The sequence below is a fragment of the Monodon monoceros genome, unplaced genomic scaffold (assembly GCF_005190385.1).
Source record: "Monodon monoceros isolate NGI ecotype Baffin Bay Population unplaced genomic scaffold, NGI_Narwhal_1 Super_Scaffold_5, whole genome shotgun sequence".
Taxonomy (NCBI): Eukaryota; Metazoa; Chordata; class Mammalia; order Artiodactyla; family Monodontidae; genus Monodon; species Monodon monoceros.
Genome location: NW_021703782.1, coordinates 9,385,822 through 9,406,430, shown reverse-complemented (window position 1 = coordinate 9,406,430; position 20,609 = coordinate 9,385,822). Strand labels below are relative to the sequence as shown.

At 36.7% G+C, this 20,609-nt stretch overlaps 1 protein-coding gene across 11 annotated transcripts in view; it reads left to right on the top strand.

The window, feature by feature from the left end:
• Window positions 1-20,609, top strand: part of HMBOX1 (homeobox containing 1) — a 187,305-nt gene that overhangs the window by 123,128 nt on the left and 43,568 nt on the right. For all 11 annotated transcript variants that reach the window (XR_003790686.1, XR_003790685.1, XR_003790684.1 and 8 more), the window contains exons 5-6: window positions 4,069-4,179; window positions 14,634-14,787. Coding sequence is in view for 7 of the 11 variants with exons in the window: in XM_029201896.1 (XP_029057729.1) it covers window positions 4,069-4,179; window positions 14,634-14,787 (265 nt within the window). In the remaining 4 variants the exon portion in view is untranslated. The remainder of the gene's footprint in view (window positions 1-4,068; window positions 4,180-14,633; window positions 14,788-20,609) is intronic.

The window sequence follows — 20,609 nt, the reverse complement described above, 5'->3', positions numbered from 1 at the left end:
GGATGGAGCTGAAGCTCAGAAAAGAATGTGAATGAGACTGGCAAAAAGGGTTTTTCATCCTTTGAACACAATGTGATCACTTTCTTATTGGAAAGAAATTAATCAGGGGTTAGTTTTAGTCTCTCAGTGTATGAAGGTTATATGTAAATTTTTCTTTTTTTCTGCCCTGTGAAAGGTAGAAAAGAGCTTTTGAGGAGCTAAAACTTGTGGAGAATGACATTGTGTTCAGCAGTGGGAAGTAAAGGGAGTTAGGAAAATTTTCTCTGAAGGAGAAGTACCAAAGCTGACAGTAAAGAGAAGCTGCAGGGCCTTTTGACACCTAGCTCAATTGAAGTTCCAAAGACATGGACTGGCCCCAGAAGGAAAAGTTAAAGGAACCCTACTGATCAGCAAGTTGCTAACGAAGAAATATCATTGTAAAATGTATTATTGTACATATTTAATTTTTTTTTTTTTTTTTGCGGTACGCAGGCCTCTCACTGTTGTGGCCTCTCCCGTTGCGGAGCACAGGCTCCAGACGCGCAGGCTCAGCGGCCATGGCTCACTGGCCCAGCCGCTCCGCGGCATGTGGGATCTTCCCAGACCAGGGCACGAACCCATGTCCCCTGCATCGGCAGGCAGACTCTCAACCACTGCGCCAACAGGGAAGCCCCATATTTAATTTTTATAGTGCCTTTTCTGGAAAAACTGCTTGCTTTATTACTTTGTTTTCGTATGAAAACTGAGATTAAGTTTACAGGGAAGAAGTTCCTTGTTTGTTTCCTCCTCTCACAAAAGACTAGATAGGAGGATATTCTTTATTACCTTCTCTCCCTTTGTTTTATTAAATTAATAATTACACATAGAGAAAATTGTAGAACAACATATATTAACAGTTAACACTGATTACCCCAGAGTGGACTTGGCCAGGGAAGGCTGAAATTAACTTCTTTTCACACTTCTGTTTTGTTTAACTTAATTACAGTGTTTATAAAGCAGCCAATAAAGTGTGTAGTGTTTATAGGGAAAGGCTAAAATAAAATAAGTTAATAAATATTTGTAGACAGATTAAGAAAACGATATAGAGGTGTACAATGGAGGGAGAGTCTGCCACTCTAAATTTGTATTGTGTATCTTTGGCGATATATGAGCTTTTGTTACTGTACAAAACAACGTAGATTATGTAAAAATATATGTATTCATTAAACTATATACTTTTCCATTTATATCATGGGGATCTTTCCATATTGATACATATCCATTTGTTTTTTTTTTTTAACACCTCAGAGAATTTTTAAAACTTTTTTGGGAAAACTTCATTGAAATACAACATAGAGAAAAGTGTCCAGTTTAATGGCTTTTACAAAGTGAAGACACACATGTAACCACCATCCAGATCAAGATCAAGAACAGTGCTGGTCACTTCATGGGCCTTTCTCATCCTACCTCCAGTAATTAACCTCCTTCCTCCTAATGACAGATAACCACTATTCTGATTGTCATCCATATACATATATCTAATTGTGTCTGTTTTTAAACTTTATGTAAATTGAATCATACAGTATTGTGCGTGGCTTTTTTACCTGTATGTGTGACTATTTTTGGCCAACATTATTTTTGTGAGATTTATCCATGTGACTTCATATAGCAGTAGTTTACCCTTTTTCTATTTGTTGTAGTAGTCTATAGTAGAATACATAAATACCACAATTTATGCATTTTCCTGTTGATGGGTATTTGAGTTGTTTCAAACTGGGGACTATGATTAGACAATGCTCATATAAGCCTTCCAGTACGAGTTTTTTGAACATATTCTTTTGAGTATGTACACATTTCTGTGGGCTGTATACCAAGAAAAGAAATTGCTAGATCATATGGTATGTGTATATTCAGCTTTAGTAGATATTGTTTCCCAAAGGGGCCCTGACACTTTACCCTTCCGTCAGCAATATGAGAGTTTCATATATGCCCTGCCAACACTTGGAGTTGATGGCTTTTTGTTTGGTTTTGGTTTTCTATTGTTTGTTTTTGATGGGTATTTTAGAACATTAGCCTGCACAGTATCTTATTATATGAATATACCATAATTTACTCTCCTTTTGCTGGGCTTTTGCCCTCTTGCCCCACTATAGCACAGCCAGAACCTGGACACCTCTAATATCTAGTAGACTCTGTGGTTTGTTCTATGTGTGATCTGTTTGAGGAAGATTTAATACTGTAGGTAACAGAACCGATATATTTGGGTTTTTTTATTAGCAGATTTTCCTCAAATTCCCTCTGTTTTTGAGTAGTATGATACCAATGTAAGAATCCATGTAAAATGGTTTCATTTTGTTGACATGAAAATCAGTTTTGATTTCATGGTGGTACATGGTTGATTTCTTCACTCTTGTTAAAAACTCATGTGAGGGTTTCCCTGGTGGCACAGTGGTTAATAATCCACCTGCCAATGCAGGGGACACGGGTTCGAGCCCTGGTCCAGGAAGATCCTACATGCCGCAGAGCAACTAAGCCCGTGCACCACAACTACTGAGCCTGCACTCTAGAGTCCGGAGCCACAACTACTGAAGCCTGCACGCCTAGAGCCCGTGCTCTGCAACATGTGAAAAATAGTATAATGTTTGAAACTAGACTTTTGGTGAAAGCATTGCTAAACATGGCCAATTTAATTATACTGAATAATTTGCGTTCTCTTAGAACAAGCATACAGAGATAGCTGCCAGCACCTGCATCACATAGATCTTCAATCCATTGAAAAACTGCTGTGTGAATGATTTGAGAATATAATCTCTTCGGTTTTGGAAAGACTCTTTGAATTTCACCCTTTGAAAGTGAAAGGTGTTTCCAATCAGAGAACCATGCTTCTCAGCCCAACTTTTCTTTTAACAAAACTGCCCTCCCCCATTTCTGCAAATTTTCTTTTAACGTAGGTTTTTAAAAGTACAGAAGCTAGGGGCTTGCTTTTAATGAGTTAAATGTGATAACCAGACCTCCTGGTTCTTCTTATGTTAGGGGGCGTGATTACTTCATGATAACCACTCTTTCTGTTGTGAGTTACAGCTTTAAACAGGTGCTGGCACAGGTGGTATTCAGTACTATCCAGTTACCATAAGTAATTCCTTGGGAGAGTTTATATACTGTTAACCCTCTATGGTAGCTGAATGGTCTTTTGGAAAGTGCCTTATGGGTGTATAAGACAGTTTTATATTTCCTATTATTCTTTGCTTTTGCCAGTTTTATGCTGAATTATTCATTTTGGAATAGCTGTAATGATCAGAGGAAGCATGTTATTCTCATACTCTAGTAAGTTTTAGACATGCTTTTTTACCTTCCACATGGAGGTCTTTCAATTTCTTATTTATTGCTTTCAAGAACTTGTTAGTAATAGCTGAAAACTACTGCTTTGTATTGTATTCAGTGTTTCGTTAAGTCCGTTAGAAGAACATCTTTACCTCTTGAGATTTCTTAAGAGGTCCTATTGTAGCATAACTCTAAAAGTCTTCCAACTGTTAGCTATCTATACTAATGAGCCTGAAAATTAATTAACAAATGAGTTAGCCTGAATGAATTAACAAATAATCCAGAAATCTTATTGAAGAGAGTATTTTCAGTGACCTCTCCTTTCCCAGCCCCTCAATCTTTTTATCAGTATCAATAATGAGTAGCAAAATGTGCTGGCTTGATTTTTTTTCTTCCAAATATCTGGTAAAAGTTCGAATGTTCTAAACCAGGATCGGGGTGGTGGTGGTGATGGTGGTTGAAGGAGCACAAACTTAATCAACTTCTGACAACTGTTATTTAGATAGCTCTTCATTTATCTCACATTCATGAACCTGGTTTAGAGATTAATTTAGAGACCATTTTTAAGTCTTGGTAAATAAAATGCTTTGACCTCTTATAGATCATTTCTGAATATATCCTTGCAGTCAGCTTTTACAAGGAAGCCCAATATTAAAAGCCTTGCTCAAGTTGCAGCTTCCTTATAGAATTAACAGAGAATAAAGTACCCAATAACCTAGAACCAACAGATCCCTCATTAACTTCCCTGTAATTGCAGTATCCACAGCAGCTGTTTCTCTTTCTCCACAGGTATCAGTCAGAGCCGGATCTCTCACTGGCTGTTGCAGCAGGGATCAGACCTGAGTGAACAGAAGAAAAGAGCGTTTTACCGATGGTATCAGCTTGAAAAGACAAACCCTGGTAAATATTTTTTCCTTTTTTTATTGCATCTGAAATGGGACAAATATAAATTAATTACTTTATTGACTCCATAATTGGATTCCATTCCACTCCACAGTGTTCCTTGGTTTGTCTTCCCCAAGGTAGTTTCATACTTTACTGTTGTTCCTTTATGCCAAAGAACACTCTTAACTGTAAAACCTAAGCCATGATTGTACCAATTTTTAGCTTAGTGTCTAATATTATCTAGTCATTTTCACTACTTTCTCCAAGGTGCCTCTTTGTTTTCCAGGTTATATGACATTTCTAACCATAATTTGAAAGAAAGGTCATGATAGTCAGTAGCCAATTTTTTTTCCCTCACCTATAGGTATTGGTACATATAAGATTCCACACCTAGTTTTATATGTGTTTTTGTAAATCTTGTTTTAGTTAGTAATATAAATTTAATACTTTTATTTTGTTCATGCTATACCATATCCAATGATTTCTGCTAATGATTTTCTCTTTCTAATTCTAATTTTGGGTAATGAATGTGTCTTTGGACTTTAGGGTGAAGCTGCCCTGTTGACTTTGGGGGCAGCAGTAGGTTGGAAAATAGACTGAAATCTTTAAAAAGATCACAAAAACCTTTGTGTCAGAAGTTGCCAGGAAGAGGCAAGATCTATTGCAGGATGCTTTTAATGGTGGTATATAAGTAAAATCTGAAGTTTGTGATGGACTCCCTCAATCTACACATTACACAGACTTCGAATATCGAGTGTTGAAGACTCTTAGCTAATAATAGCATTGGCTCTGAGGTGGAAATAATGTTATAGAGACATATTTGTGTGTGTGTATCTGTGGTTAGATTTTTTTTTTTCCAAAGATCACTTTGAAAGGCTCAGGCAGACAAAACAGAACAGACCGTATCAATCTCTTCGCAATGAATTTTTTAATCTACCCAGCCCCCCATTTTTTATATTTCAGATATACAGAAAAATTAAGACCAGCACAGCTAACACCTGTTTATCCTCTTCGTAGATACAATAATTGTTAACATTTTGCTATATTTGTTTTATCCCTATAAAATAAATAAATGAATAAATTTTAAAATGTATGTATGTGTGTATACAAACACATACTCTTTCTCTCTTTAGCATTCGTCTCCTGAAAAAAGGGTAATCGCCTACATAACCACAGCCCCTACAATCACATCTAAGAAAATTAATTTTAATTCCATAATAACACCTAATATTCAGTCCATATTCACATTTCTTTAGTTGTTGCAAGAATGTCTTTTGTAACTTTTTTTAGAATTAATTTTTTAACTGAAGTATAGTTGATTTACAATATTATGTTAGTTTCAGCTGTACAGCAAAGTGATTCAGTTATATATATTTTTTTCAGATTATTTTCCATTATAGGTTATTACAAGATATTGAATATAGTTCCCTGTACTATACAGTAAATCCTTGTTGCTTATATATTTTATGTATAGTACTTTGTATCTGTTAATCCTGTACTCCTGATTTATCAGCTTTTTTTTTTCATTAAATAGTATGTGATTTAGGTTGACAGATTGGAATTTGTTATGTCTCTTTAGAGTCTTAAAGCTAGTCACTTAAAATTTTTCTTTCATGACATAAACTTTTTAAACCATCTAACCTTACAGAATGTCTCACATTCTGGGCTTTTCTATATCCTCTTAGTGTCAACTAACTTGTTCTTCTATAGCCTGTGTATTTCACATACACTGGAAGTTAGGATTAGAGGCTTGATTAGGTTCAGGTTAAATATTTTTTGACAAGAGTACTTCATAGATTGTTTAGGGAGGACATTTACTAATGGCTGCAGTTAACTTTGAAACACATCAAGATAAAATGAATAGGGAGATGGATATGTGATAAACTAGTTATGGTAAAATATTAGATGGTATGGGTACAGATTTTCACTATAAAATTCTTTCATTGTTGCTGTATGTTTGAAATTTTTCACAATAAAACATTGGGGCAAAATGCTTTGTAGGTAATGTATACCTCACGTTACCACATGTCAAGAGGCATGTAGTGTCAGGTAGTATAGCACTACTCATTTGCTAAGTTTGATTGTTTGTTAAAGTGGTGGCCACCGGATCCTATTTTTGCAGCTTGTAAATAATCTGTAGGCCATTACTTTGCTGCTGGATGAATAGCCTTTTCTGCAACAAGCTTTGCCAGTGGTCTTAGCGTCCATTGATGATGCTCACCTGAATCAGTTATTCTGATGGGGGCTTGCAAAATGCTGATGATGTAATCTAGCATTCCTTCAATATTTACTAGCTGGCAGTTTTTCTACAAAGAGGAACTTCCATTTTTAGATATTTTTCTAATGATACCTAGATATACAGGCAAACCTCTCAAAATAATGACTCTGTTGTTGCTGCCATTAGTTAAATGTTCTAAAACAGCACAGTTTAGTACAAATATAATGCAAATGACATATGTAATTTAAATTATCTAGTAGCCACATTTTAAAAAGAAGAAATAGCTAAAATTAATTTTGATAATTATCAATATTTATGCTTGTATTATCACTTCAACATTTAATCAACACTTCAAAAAATTACTGAGAGCTTTCCTTCTCTCTCTTCCTTTAGTCCTTCCTTTCTTCCTTTTTTTCTCTTTCTCTCTCTTTTTTTCCTTTTCTTTCTTTTTCTTTGAAATATAGTGTGTATTTTACACTTAAAGCACATGCCATCTGCAATCAGCCATATTTCAAGTGCTCAATAACCACGTGTGGCTAGCGGCTACCATATAGGACAGCGCAGTCTAAAGACTCATGTTGAGGCAACACTTCCATCTGAGCTCTAAGCAGTCTTCCCAAAGAGCTGACTTCTCCCGTGACTCAGAGCAGAGCAAATCAGATGGAAAGGAACAAAAACTTGGCACTTGGTCTGTTTAATAGAGCAGCTTAGGCTATGATATTGATAACAAGAGTTGGGCTAGGTAAATAAGGAACTGTGCCCAAGGGCTTCATAAACCTGGTCACATGCCAGCAATTGGCTACCAGGGGGAGTATCAGAGGGATTGTTAAGATGTTCCAAAATATATACAGCAGAGCAATGAAGAATTTGAAAGACAAACACAAGTCCAACTGTGCCAGGTAATCAGCCTCCATAAGAGAAGGGATTTTTGTCTCTTGCATTTGGCACTTACATCAGTGCCTGACATGTAATCTAATCATAGCTGGTAAAGCTAAATTACCACACTGGATTTCAGGGCTGGACTTCAATCTCAGACAGGGACTGGGATACCAGGAAAATGAATTCATTACAAGCAGGAAGGCAGACTATCATGTCGGCATTGTTGTAGCTGATCTGACAGCACTGCCGACTGTGGAATACTACTATTGGAATCCAGTTTTAACAGGAAAATGGGAAAGGGCTAACAGCATTCATCCAGCTGTTAATTAGCAGGTGTTTTTTTCTTTAAGGATATAGTGCCTCCTCCTTTTAACAGTAAGTACCCCTAATTATATGCATTTGCTTTTCTATGAAGTTGCATTACCAACTGTCCCCCTGTAAAAGGACTTCCTATTTTTTATTTAAGAATCAAATCCATTCTAGTTCTGAGTTCTTTCTAGCTTCCTAGTCCAGTTCTTTGTAGTCTAGTTTCTAGTTTTCTGTAGGATGTAATTCAGAGTTAGCTGAAAAGAAGGGGATAAGTTTGTAATCGTCAAATTGGTCCTTTTTGTTGCATCAACAGTAATTGGATATTACCAGTTGAAATTTAATTTTTTTTAAGTTTTTCTTTGCACTTTCACCTTTATTAAAAGAGCTAATATGGTATAGAATTTTTTCTAGATAAATGCAGTTTTATTTTATTGAGTTTAAAATAACCCTTGGTTTTAGCTAAAGAATTTATTCTTATTTCATGGACACTTTGGAACTATTATATGATGATAGTTCCAAATTAATATTGTGTGATAAGATGAACTAACATTACATTAGCATCTAAGACATACCTTATCCAGTGTCTAGTCAGTATTCACTTTTATATAATACATCAGAATTTTCTTTGCAAGTCATTGCAGAGGTGATTGGAATCCAACTAAATGTCCCTCAGTTGAGAAGTGGTTAAATAAATTATGGTATATCTGTATAATGGAATACTGTGGAGGCCATATAGCTTTTTTTTTTTTTTTTTTTTTTGCGGTACATGAGCCGCTCACCGTTACGGCCCCTCCCGCCGCGGAGCACAGGCTCCGGACGCTCAGGCCCAGTGGCCACGGCCCATGGGCCCAGCCGCTCTGCGGTATGCAGGATCCTCCCGGACCGGGGCACGAACCCGTGCCCCCCGCATCGGCAGGCAGACTCCCAACCACTGCGCCACCAGGGAAGCCCTATATAGCAATTTTTTTAAAGGTGGCTTTATATGAATTGAATTTATATGTAGGAATATCAAATTCATCAGTGAATAAAGTAAGGTAGAAAACAATGGATATAGTATATTGCCATTTATGTAGGGAATACACACACACACACACACACACACACACACATATGATTATATAAACTTGGAACATCTCTGGAAGGGTATATTAGGAACTGATAAGAATAGCTCTGTGGCGGGGAACTGAGAGAAGGGGAGGATGGGAGTGGCAGGGACACTGTTAACTATGTAACCTTTTTGTGTCTTTCTAAATTTTATTCCATGCACTTGTGTTGTATATTCCAAAAATACATATAAAGTGTAATGAAAATAAGAGAGGGAGGGAGGCAAAGAGGGAGAGAGGCAAAAAATGAAATTAATCTACCTTGTTAATAGCTTTTAAGATATAAAACAACTGAAGAACCTAGGTTTACATAGTTCAGACCTGCTTTTGAGAGGCAGTTAGGTAGAGAAATAAGATGTCAGTGATTTTTATTGATAGTTCTTTTATTTCATGTTTTTTCTCTGTCCAGGACAGATAGCTCATTGGAAGAAATGTAAATGGTACCATCACTTTGCATATATTCTGAGAAAAAATGCAGAATTAAGGACTCACACGGTGAAAAAGTACTTTTTTTTCCCTCTAAATTTAAGCCTTTAGAAAAAAAACAAAAAGTATTTGTACATTCTGTGCCTTTATCCCTGGGCTCAGAGCATTTCTCTCTGTATACGTTGATTGATGTTCTTCTCTTTTTCAACCTCTTCACTCTGGATCCATTTGAATCGGTTTTTGTAGTCTCTCTTTTAGTGGACTCAGCAAGAAAAATAATAGAGTGCATATTTAGGTTATTTTTACTGATAATCCTATAGATACAGTGTAGTTCTCTGCTAAACAGACCAATCACCAGAATTTCCCAGCATAACCTAAAGCCTGCCAAGGCTTATGAATAAAATAGGCTGATGGAAACGGATCAAATACATTTTATCTTGTTTCTTATGAAAACATTTACAAGAAAATGCCTATTTTTAAAAAGCAGTGAGTACTAAATTCAGTATGGTTGACATCAAGAGCCCCTTTATTTAATCAAATTAAGCTTAACAGTCCTCTCTCTTGTCTAATTTAAACATTACTATAGCAGACAGGGTTTGATGAGTTCTTCTTGGCTCATGGCGGTGATTCTGCATATTTCTAAATTAAACAATTAAATAAAGTTTGCACATGAAGTAAATTTGGAGAGCAGAGTATGCCTCCTCCCTTCACTGTTGCAGGGAGTAGAGCCTCAGGGAAATCATGTTTATGACGTGGGGGAAGATGAAAAATTACTTTTGGAGAAGGTAGTGTCTATGAATGGAGCAGTAATAACATGCTTGTAGTCATTCTTTTATTAGCTGATTGGCAAAGGCTCACCCAAAAGTAACCCTGATAAGCAAGAAAATGATTATAGATGCAAAGAGAACAGTTACCAAAATGTTAAAATCTATCAGCAAATTAGGAAGAGTTTTGTTTTCTCTGGGTTTAGATCTGCTAGATAAATCTGCAATATTTTGTCTTAATGGGGGCCCAGGTATAATGTGGAGAAAAAAACGTTTCTGTAGAGAACACAGGTAACATGCTTCCTATAGGGAAGAAAATACTGGGTTCTTTAGCCAATCCAGAATGCCTGTATTTTACTTCAGAGGGATTTAAATTCTTACATACATTGTTCCCGCATAATTGTGAACCCATTCTTGGGTTATTCATTGCTCTCCATCTGTTTCAACCAAAGCAAGAGGAACAGGTTTCTAGAACAAATCTGTTGTAGTGTTTCCAGAGTTTTTCTTGTGCTTTTTTTTTTTTTTTTGCCACGCGGCTTGCAGGATCTTAGTTCCCCAAACAGGGATCGAACCCATGCCCTCGGCAGTGAAAACGCAGAGTCCTAACCACTGGACCACCGGGGAATTAATTCCGTCTTCTGCTTTTTTTTTTTTTCTTTGCGGTACGCGGGCCTCTCACTGTTGTGGCCTCTCCCGTTGCGGAGCACAGGCTCCGGACGCACAGGCTCAGAGGCCATGGCTCACAGGCCCAGCCGCTCCGCGGCATGTGGGATATTCCCGGACCGGGGCACGAACCCGTGTCCCCTGCATCGGCAGGCGGACTCTCAACCACTGCGCCACCAGGGAAGCCCTCTTCTGCTGTTTTTAAATACTACTACATTGAAAAAGAAAAAGGAACAAGACAAAAACCTCAAAAGAAATATGATAATATTATGTTTCAAATTAAGTATGTTTACAAGTTTGAAATTATTCGGAGTTTCCACCTTCTATGCATAAATTGCCTCGATTTCTTTTAAAGTAACCAGGCCATTACTTACTTCTCTCTCTTCTTTTTTTTCCTCCTTCCCTCTCTCCCCCTTTCTTTGACTTCCTGACCAATTTTATTTCATCTAAGTTTCCTTTTTATAGAAAACCTGGATAATACAGGATATTGTAAAGAAGCATAGTTATATTACCAATAAACCCTAATACCAGGGAAGAACCATTATTATCAGTTGGCTCATTTCCTTCAACCTCATGACTCAGTTAAGATTCTTTGTATTCTTTGTTTTATTTGTGCCCATTTATCACTCTAAGAAAGCATGCCATAGTTACAGATATGGCCTACTAGTAGCAACTTACTGACCTATTTCTCACCCTCCACCCAATGAAGCCCTGAAACCCTCTATCCTTTTACCAGAGCCAGACCTTGGATGAGAGGACCTGGCTGCCTTAACCAGGTCATTTCTACCTCTGTCTTTATTAGCCATGGTAGCAAGTTTGGCTCCGTTTTGGACCTTTTATCATGGCTGTAGAATAAAGCTTATATAATCTAGCTTAGGTAGATTCCAGAGCCCTCATTATACTGTCAATCCTGCTTGCATTCCGAAAAGTACCAAAACAAAGAGTTTGAAACCCTCTAGACCCATAGTTCCTTCTTACGCCTAAACTTTGTTAACTTTGAATTGGGCCCAGACCTAATTGCCAAGTTATTTTGGCAGAATGGGACCCTCTTTCTTGAACTACCTAAAGAAAGGTCTCAGTTTAGAGTTTCATAGTGTGCAGGACAGGAATTTTTTAAATCAGGGGTTAGCAAACTCTTCCTATAAAGGGCCAGATAGTAAATATTTTAAGCTTTGCAAGTTGTGTGGTCTCTGTCACAGCTATGCAACTCTGCATTATAGTACCAAAAAGAGACAATATGTAAATGAACGAGTGTGGCAGTGTGTCAGTGTGGCAGAAGACCAGAATGTGCCACACCTTTTAAGCCAGTAGGTCTCTAATGTGTCGGTGACACACTTGCCCATTTGAGGACGAGGTCAAATATTTACTTTACATCACACATGACAGGAAATCATATATCTGTTAAGAGTTCAAACAAAAGTAAAAACTATAAAAATATTCTGAGTTATATAAAATGCATTGACCATAAAAGAACAGATTAACAGGTTTGACTGTACAAAAATTAAGATCTCGAAACATCATAAATAAAAAGATGAATGAAAAGCTGGAGAAAAATGTTGCAATCTATATGACTAGCAGTTGGTATGGTATCTACACACCAATAAGAGGAATAACTCAAAAGAAAAAAGGACAAAAGATATAAATTCACAAGAGAAGTTAATTGTCAGAAACAGGAAAAGATGCTCATTCTTACTAATAGTGAAATCTTTGTATATTAAAGAGAATTTTTTGTCTGCCAAATTTATAAATGTGAATAATTAATAACACTTATAATAGTGTGTCAGGGAATTGGGGAAATAAACAACTGGAGGTGGTTGTGATGTCTTATATTAGTTCTATATTATTGTGTAACAAATCACCCTACAGGGTAGGAGCTGAAAACAGCAAACATTTATTATCTCACAATTTCTGTGGGTCAGGAATTCAGGAGCAGCTTAGCTAAGGAGGTTCTGGCTCAGTGTTCTCATGACATTGTAGTCGAGCTGTCAGCCAGGTCTGCAGTCACCAGGGCAGGACAGTCTGCTTCTAAGGTCACTCCCATGAGTCTTGGAAAGCCCCAGGTCGTTATTGCCTATTGGCCAGAGATAGCAGGTCCTCCACATGGGCCTGGCCATTGGCTTGCTGAGTGTTCTTGCTACATGGCAGCTAGTTTTCCCCTGAGCAAGTGATCTAAGAGCCAGAGCAACAACACAGACACCACAGTGTATTCTACAGTCTAATCCCTGAAAGTGGCATATCATTACTTCTACCATATGTTATTGGTCACATAAACTAATCCTGCTACAACGAGGTGAATACCAGGAGTTGGCAATCCTTAGGAGCCACCTTGGAAGCTGGCTACCACACAACTATATTAGGGCTGTATGTCTAGGGCCTTATTTCTGTCAGCTGGGTTCTACACTTCTCCACATGGTGTCTGCTGCAGCTAGAATGTCCAAACTGGCTTTTTTCCTCAAATGTCTGGCACCTGGGTGGGTTTCACAGGAGCACCTGGAGGCAGACTGGGCATCTTTCACTCCACGTGGCTAGCTTTGGCTTCCTTACAACATCGTGGTCTCAGGGTAGTCATACTTCTTATATGGCAGCTGGCTTCCCCCAGAACCAGCATTCTAGGAGATCTAGTCAGAAGTTGCAAAGCTTCTTATGACCTAGCCTCAAACTATGTCCATGTTGTCAAAAGGCGTCACAGGACCAGCTCAGATTCAGAGGCATGATTACCAGGAGGTGTGACTTATTGTGAAGGGCCATCCTTGGAACCTATCCCAGGGAATTATGCTTAGGAGAGATGATGCTGGCTTACTCTAAAGTGGTAGCAGTGAAGGTAATATAAATTCGTCTGATTCTGGATATATTTTGAAGATAAAATTGACAGGATTTGCCTGTGCATTAGATATATAGTAGGTGGGAAAAAATAGCAGAGGCAAAGGTGATTCTGAGATTTTTGAGCTGAGCAATTTAAAGAATAGGGATGCCATTTACTTGGATGGGAGAGAATGCAGGACAACAGGTTTGGAAAGGAAAATCGGGATTGGTTGAAATATTGGACATCTGTATGAGACAGTGCATATAAAGATGTAGCCATTAAGGGGACATCAAGAAACAAATCTGTGTGTAGTAAAGTAGAAATGCTACCCTTGGTATTAATTGCAAGGTACAATAAATAGAGTATAATTCCTGTTATGAAGAAAGAAATATATGCATACATGCATTATCACCAGTTCAGGCTGAGAAAAGTCTAGTCTGATTTAGTAAAATATCTCAATTGTACATTTTTTTTCTATTGGTTTTATCACATTCAAGAGGTAAAAAAATAGTATAGCATTAACAGGTGGTAGACTTACGGAGATCTGAATTAGTTAATAGACTAAAAACATATCAAATATCCTCTCTTCTTTTGATGCTATATTTGACTTTTTTTTTTAAAGAGTTTGCAACAATTAGTGTTATTTTAAATTCATCTCCTACCTGCATACATTGATTAAAGGGCTCCATTTTCTCAACAACAAGAAGTCTTTTGAGTGGTAATGAAAGGTTCTGAACGTGTAGGATATATTGTTCAGAAAGCTTAAAACTGTCAAATAGGAATTTCAAGAGAAATTTTTCAGAGGAAGATACTCTGATTAAGGGTTGTCACTGGGCCAAAGACCGTATGTCCTTATTCCCCTGAAGAGAGAGATTTTGAGCTTTGTTTCAAAAATTGACATAAACAAAGATAAAAGACAAATGACTAACTGAAAAAAATGACATTTAAAATAATTAATAATGGGGGAGTTCCCTGGCGGTGCAGTGGTTAGGACACTGCACTTTCACTGCTGAGACCATAGATTCAATCCCTGGTCGGGGAACTAGGATCCTGCAAGCCACGCAGCGTGGCAAAATAAAATAAGCAAAGTAAAGTAGAATAGATGGACTTTTTAAGGAAGAGTTTTTGTCTCTTTGGATTTTTATTTTGGGCAAATAATGTTTTTAAAATATAAATACCAAATGTATTGGGCCTGCAATTTCCAGTGAAGGGGCAAAAGTTTATTGTTGATATCATGATATATTTGTCATATTGGTTTTAGTAAATTGCAAGATATTTGCCCAAAAAAGTCTTATTTATTTCAGGAGCTACACTAAGTATGAGACCCGCGCCCATTCCAATAGAGGACCCGGAATGGAGACAAACGCCTCCCCCAGTCTCAGCTACATCTGGCACCTTCCGACTGCGACGAGGGAGTCGATTTACCTGGAGAAAGGAGTGCCTGGCTGTCATGGAAAGGTACATGTCTCCTTTTCCTAGGAGCAATCTCCCAAACTTAGGAAAGAGAAACTTAGGATAGATTTGGACACTTTTCATTTCAAACAAGTAATTTGAGATCTAGGTTTTATCTCTAAAAGTATTTTGGAGTACTATAAGTGCTGTATTATTGAAATAAAATGATCTTACCATTGAGAATTCATAAAACCAGAGTTAGTATCTATCAATATAATTTTTGTCCTCAGTAATTTAAGAAACTTCAGAATAATTTTTTTGAGTTTAGATCTTTGTATTATGTTTTAGAAAGACTCTTTGAAGTCTTATTTTCATAAAAAATATTAAATAATTGTGTAGGAGGCCACTGAGACTTAACTTTCTTTGATAAGGAGTATAGCCTAGATGAGCTTAGTCCCAGAGGTTAGAAGTACATGTTTTTGACTTTGATTTCATATCCTCTGACTCTAGCACCAGTACCTGATCCACAGTGGTGCTTTTTTTTATTTTAAGTGTTTTTTTTACAATTTTTTTTTTTTTTTACAGTTTAAAAAAAAATTAATTGAGTTATTTTTTTGTCTGCATTGGGTCTTGGTTGCCGCACGCAGGCTTTCTCTGGTTGCGACGAGCAGGGGATATTCTTCATTGTGGTGCGCGGGCTTCTCATTGCAGTGGGTCTCTTATTGGGGAGCATGGGCTCTAGGCGCGAGGGCTTCAGTAGTTGCAGCACGCAAGCTCAGTAGTTGTGGCTCGACGGTTCTAGAGCACAGGCTCTGTAGTTGTGGCGCACGGGCTTAGTTGCTCCGCAGCATGTGAGATCTTCCTGGACCAGGGATCAAACCTGTATCCCCTGCATTGGCAGGAGGATTTTTAACCACTACGCCACCAGGGAAGTCCCAGTACTCAGTACTTTTTAAACTTGAATTTGACCTTAGCTTCAGTTTTTCCTATTGGAAATCATATAAGTTAATTAAATGTGGTTATGAAATGTTCAATATATTTAGGGTGGATCCTATAGTATAATTATCCTCTTACTCTCCTACCTGTAAGTAATGTTTACAGAATCTTGGTTTGATGGAGTTTATATGCAATAAGGTAGTAATTTTCTATTAGAAAAGTATTTACTTCCTAAGATTAAAATGTAGAGAAAAAGAATATATTAGGCAGAGGTGAAAACAATTGAACTTTTTCATATTGTGATTTCTCAATAATTTAAATAATAGAAAAGAGTGGAATTGAATGTTTAAAACTAGATTTAAATTCTAAGCATGTACATATTTACACTGAGCCAGCTTCACATTTTTTTTCCTATTATCTAATCTGACCAATCGAATGGTATACTGAAAAGAGCATTTGGCTCAGAGTCAGAAGACCTGAAGCCTGATTTTGGCTTTGCCATTAACCAGCTGTGTAACTTTGTTCAGGTCAGAAATTCTGAGCTTTAGCTTCCTTATCTCTAAAATATAACTTGTTCTGCACATATAAACTTCGATTAACCAGGTAGTTTTTCCCGGAGGAAGAATTCCAACTAATAAATGGAAAAAAGATGATTAGAGTATCATCATTATCAGACAATAATCATTGATAGCTGCTAACATCCCATAAAGATATACAAGGAGGTATTATGTACTTAGAGGATGTTAAGACACCACCTACAGAGTATTCTTTCTAACAAAATTGAAGCTGAATCAAATCGAATTTCTAGATCCAACTCCAGGTTTTTAGGAAATATGGAACAAAATTCTGTTAACACCACAGGGGTTTAAGTCAACCAGATTCATGGTGTGAGAGACCCTAAGAATAATAACTCAGTTTCTTCAAGTGTTTATTTTTTTTTAAATCTTCAGACAGTTGAAGAAATTTGAACACTGGATAAATAGTGATTCTTGTTTCAGTTACGATAATGGTCACTTATATGTAAACGGTGCTACATTTATAAAAATTAGAGTTCTTGTCTTTTAGAAACATGTATTAAAATGTATAATAATATGATGAAGTGATATCTGGGATTTACCTCAGAATAACACAAGGTGTAAAGGCAGGGGCAAGGGTGTGTATAAAACGAGTGGTATCAGTAAATTACTGATTTCTATAGTTAGGTGATGTTTACCTGGGGGTTCATAGTATGGTTCTCTCCACTTTGTATGTATATTATGTGCGTGTTAAAGGATGCTCTAAATTTTGGATCAAATCACATGGAACTAGGAGAAATGTAAAGCCTTCATATATCACAAAAACTCAACTACATGATGTTATCTAATAGTAACATTTACTTAATAAATATTTGATTGTCACTGTAGTGACAGCAGTACAACAGTGAACATTGCAAACTCTCTCCTAAAGAGTCAGGTTGGAGAAACAGAAGTTAATGAAACAGTCATACAAATCAAGGTAAAATTGCAATTGTAATACATGTAGGAAAGGAAAGGTACATTGTGCTTCAAGATCTTGCATTGATAAGAGAGGATGTGGTGATTTAATTAGGTCAAAAGGAAGGGGGAAAATATTGCAGATAGAAAGGAGAGCTATAGTCATCTAGAACTGTGCTGTCTGATCATGGCCACCTGTGGCTATTTAGATTTAAATTATATAAATTTTTAAAAATTTAAAATTCAGTTCCTCAGTCACACTAGCCACATTTCAAGCGCCCAGTAGTCATATATGGTTACTGACTATAGTTTTAGACAACACAGATATGTAACATTTCTATCATCACAGAAAATTTTGTCAGACAGCTCTAGTACAGAACAACTGTATCTCATCCCCAGTAGAAAAACAGTGGTTATATTTGACCCATAATGATTTGTTTCTATTTTTCTCTTTACTCAAAATTTTAAGGAAATACAAATATAAATTAAAAAGCAAACATTAAGTACATTGAAATATTTTAGAAAATGTCCTCTGTGACCATGACAGAAACAGATAAATATTTCACTAATTCACATAACAAAAGTATTGTGCTTCTGCATCCTTTTCCACATCTGGCCCTGCTTTTCAGAGTACAAGATTTAATAATTCATCGTTTATAATGATGGGTCTTTTCTCTCTAATTAGCATTCATTCATTCATTCACCTGTTCATTAAACATGTATTTTTACACATGGCATTTGTTCTCTTGAGTCACTTAATTTTAACAGTTTCTTATACATACATAAACACACATACACACACAGACACACGTTTTCCATGCTGTTTATTTGTTAAAGAGACCATGATATTTTGTCCTGTTGATTTTCCCACATTTTAGATTTGGCCAATTACATCCTCTTACTGTCTCATTACATAACCCCATATTTTCTGTAGACTGATAGTTAGATCTAGAGCCCTGATTAGATTCCGGTTCAGTTTTTTGGCACATAACTGGTACTTTGTTCTTCCTATTACATTGTATAAGGAGACGCATAATGTCTGGTTGTCTCCCATTTTTAGTAACTATAAGGTTAATCAGTAGATTCAGCGCTATCATCCTGATCCACTTATTAGAAAGGTCCCCATGTACAGCATAGTTTAGGGCAGTGATTCTTAACCTTGGCTGCATATTAGGATCATCTGGGAGCTTTAAAAAACACCAGTGAGACTATACCCCTGACCAACTGAATCGTAATCTCTGGGTGGGGGACCTAGGCAGAGGTATATTTGGAAAGTTCCCAAGTGATTCTAAAGGGCACTCAGGATTGAGAACTACTGTTTTGTATCCATTGATGATTTTTTCCTAGTCACTTTCTTCATAAGAGGTTTGCAAAATGGTTATATTCCAATTTTTTTTACTTCTTCTGCACTGATAAGCTCGAGTTCTTCTTCTATAAAGAAGAACTTTCCTCTCATTAACTCTTTAGCTGCCCAGAAATATATTTCTTCACAAACTTGGGGAGGTACTATGATATAAGCAATTATAGAACTGGGGAATGAATGCTATTATGAAAATGGGTAATTAAATTTATGGGATCATATGAGATGCCGGCAAGCAGAGGAGAGAGTCAGGAAGACTTTACCAAAGTGGTGACATTTTGGCTGCATTTTGATGGATGATGGATAGGAGTTCACCAGTTAGACAGTCATAGAAAGGATAGTATGATGTTAGGAGATTCTCTGTGGCGGAAGATAGGGTTTTTCATCAGGAGCATCTCTACTTTGATTATACAGGACTTAGTCATACTATGCACTCTATAATTAATAAGACCATGCTTAATTATACCATAGCTTTGGTGTTCAGGCTTTATCATAAAGGAGATTGCACCTGATCAGATTAGTCTGTTAGATAACGTTAGTAGGGGTATGGAAGATCGGCAAGAAATCAGCCAGCTAAGTATGCATTTGAACTTATACCAGATGCCTAAAGCCGAGGTAAAATAAATGTAAGTTGTAGTGTCTGCCCTCATATATCTTAAGATAATAATAGTTTACATTTCAGTAGGATTTTACAGTGTATAATTATTAATCTTACTGATAATTATTCTATATGATAAGTGAGCTTATTTAATCTTCACGATTCTGTACTGTGGATATCTTATTATTTATAGTTTATATATAAGAGCCTCAGAGAAAAGAAGTGACTAGCTTATATGTAAATGGGTTGAGGAGGGATAGATGGAGGCTGTTAGGGTAATCTGTGCATCAGTGATGAGGGCCCAAGCTATAATATTAAAGCAAAGGGCAAGAAAGTGGATAGAAGATAATAGATATCAGAAAAAATTTGAAGAAAAGAACAACCTAAGCTAGTCACAGATTGAACATAGAGATGACAGAGCAGGAAGTGTAAAAGAGAGTTTAGCAGTGGTGATGGTCAAAGAGCATTCATCTGGGAGACAACATCTGTACCATTAGAAAATGGTTTGACTTTGGGCAAATCATTTAATATCTCTTAACCCCAATTACTGTATTTATAAAAAGAAGAGTTAAGTACTATGATAGAGTGAAAAGTCAGAGTCATAGAGACTTACGGTTTAGTCCCAGTTTCACCTTATATTAATCTTTAGGAATTTCAGTTTTCTGTAAAATGAAGTTGGTTATTATAAGAAGAGTTACGAGAGTTACGTGAGATAATATATGTAAAGCACATAGTAGAATGCCTTTCTCATAAACAGTATTGAACAAATGTTCCCTTTCTACCTAAATTCCTTTCACTTAGAGCTTTGACTGTGAAATCACCTCGAGATTTCTGTGCTAGGAGGTTTCAGTGGCTCTAGAAATGAAGATTTAGGAGTCGTCAATATAGTAGGTATAGTTAAAGCCATGAGTAAGAATATACCATGTTTAAATTCATCTCTTCTGTTTCGACATTTTTGCTTATACTGTGTTCATGTTTTTGCAGCTAAATATGGCTCCAGAAAAACTTAAAACCCTTCTGACTGATCTCATTTTAAATTCATGACCATGAACCTCAAGTGAGTCTTTAATTCTGCCAGACAATCATACTATACCTTCCTGGTTCATTCTTTCCCACTCTTCTAAATAATTATTTCACACTTTGTTCTCTCTGCAAACTCCCCATCCTCAGTCTCATGATGATCTTTCTTTCTATTTAAATGAGGAAAGTGAAGGGCTCAGAGGAAAATTTCACTAACTACCCACCTGTTTGCATGTAACACACACATACTATTTTCCTACCCCTTACCATCCCCAAAGCACTTCAGTAATATTTCCTAGCACATAACTTAGTGGTGCCTGCCTGGCTTACAGTAGATAGATAGATATATATCGATCCCCCTTTTTTTGGCCTTTTCCACTTCTCTGACCTCATTGCATTGTCTGTACCACATATTTGACTTTTAAAATATCTAGTTCCAGAAACATTTATTGTCACAAAGGACAATACTGTATGATTCCCTTTATATGAAATATCCAGTTTA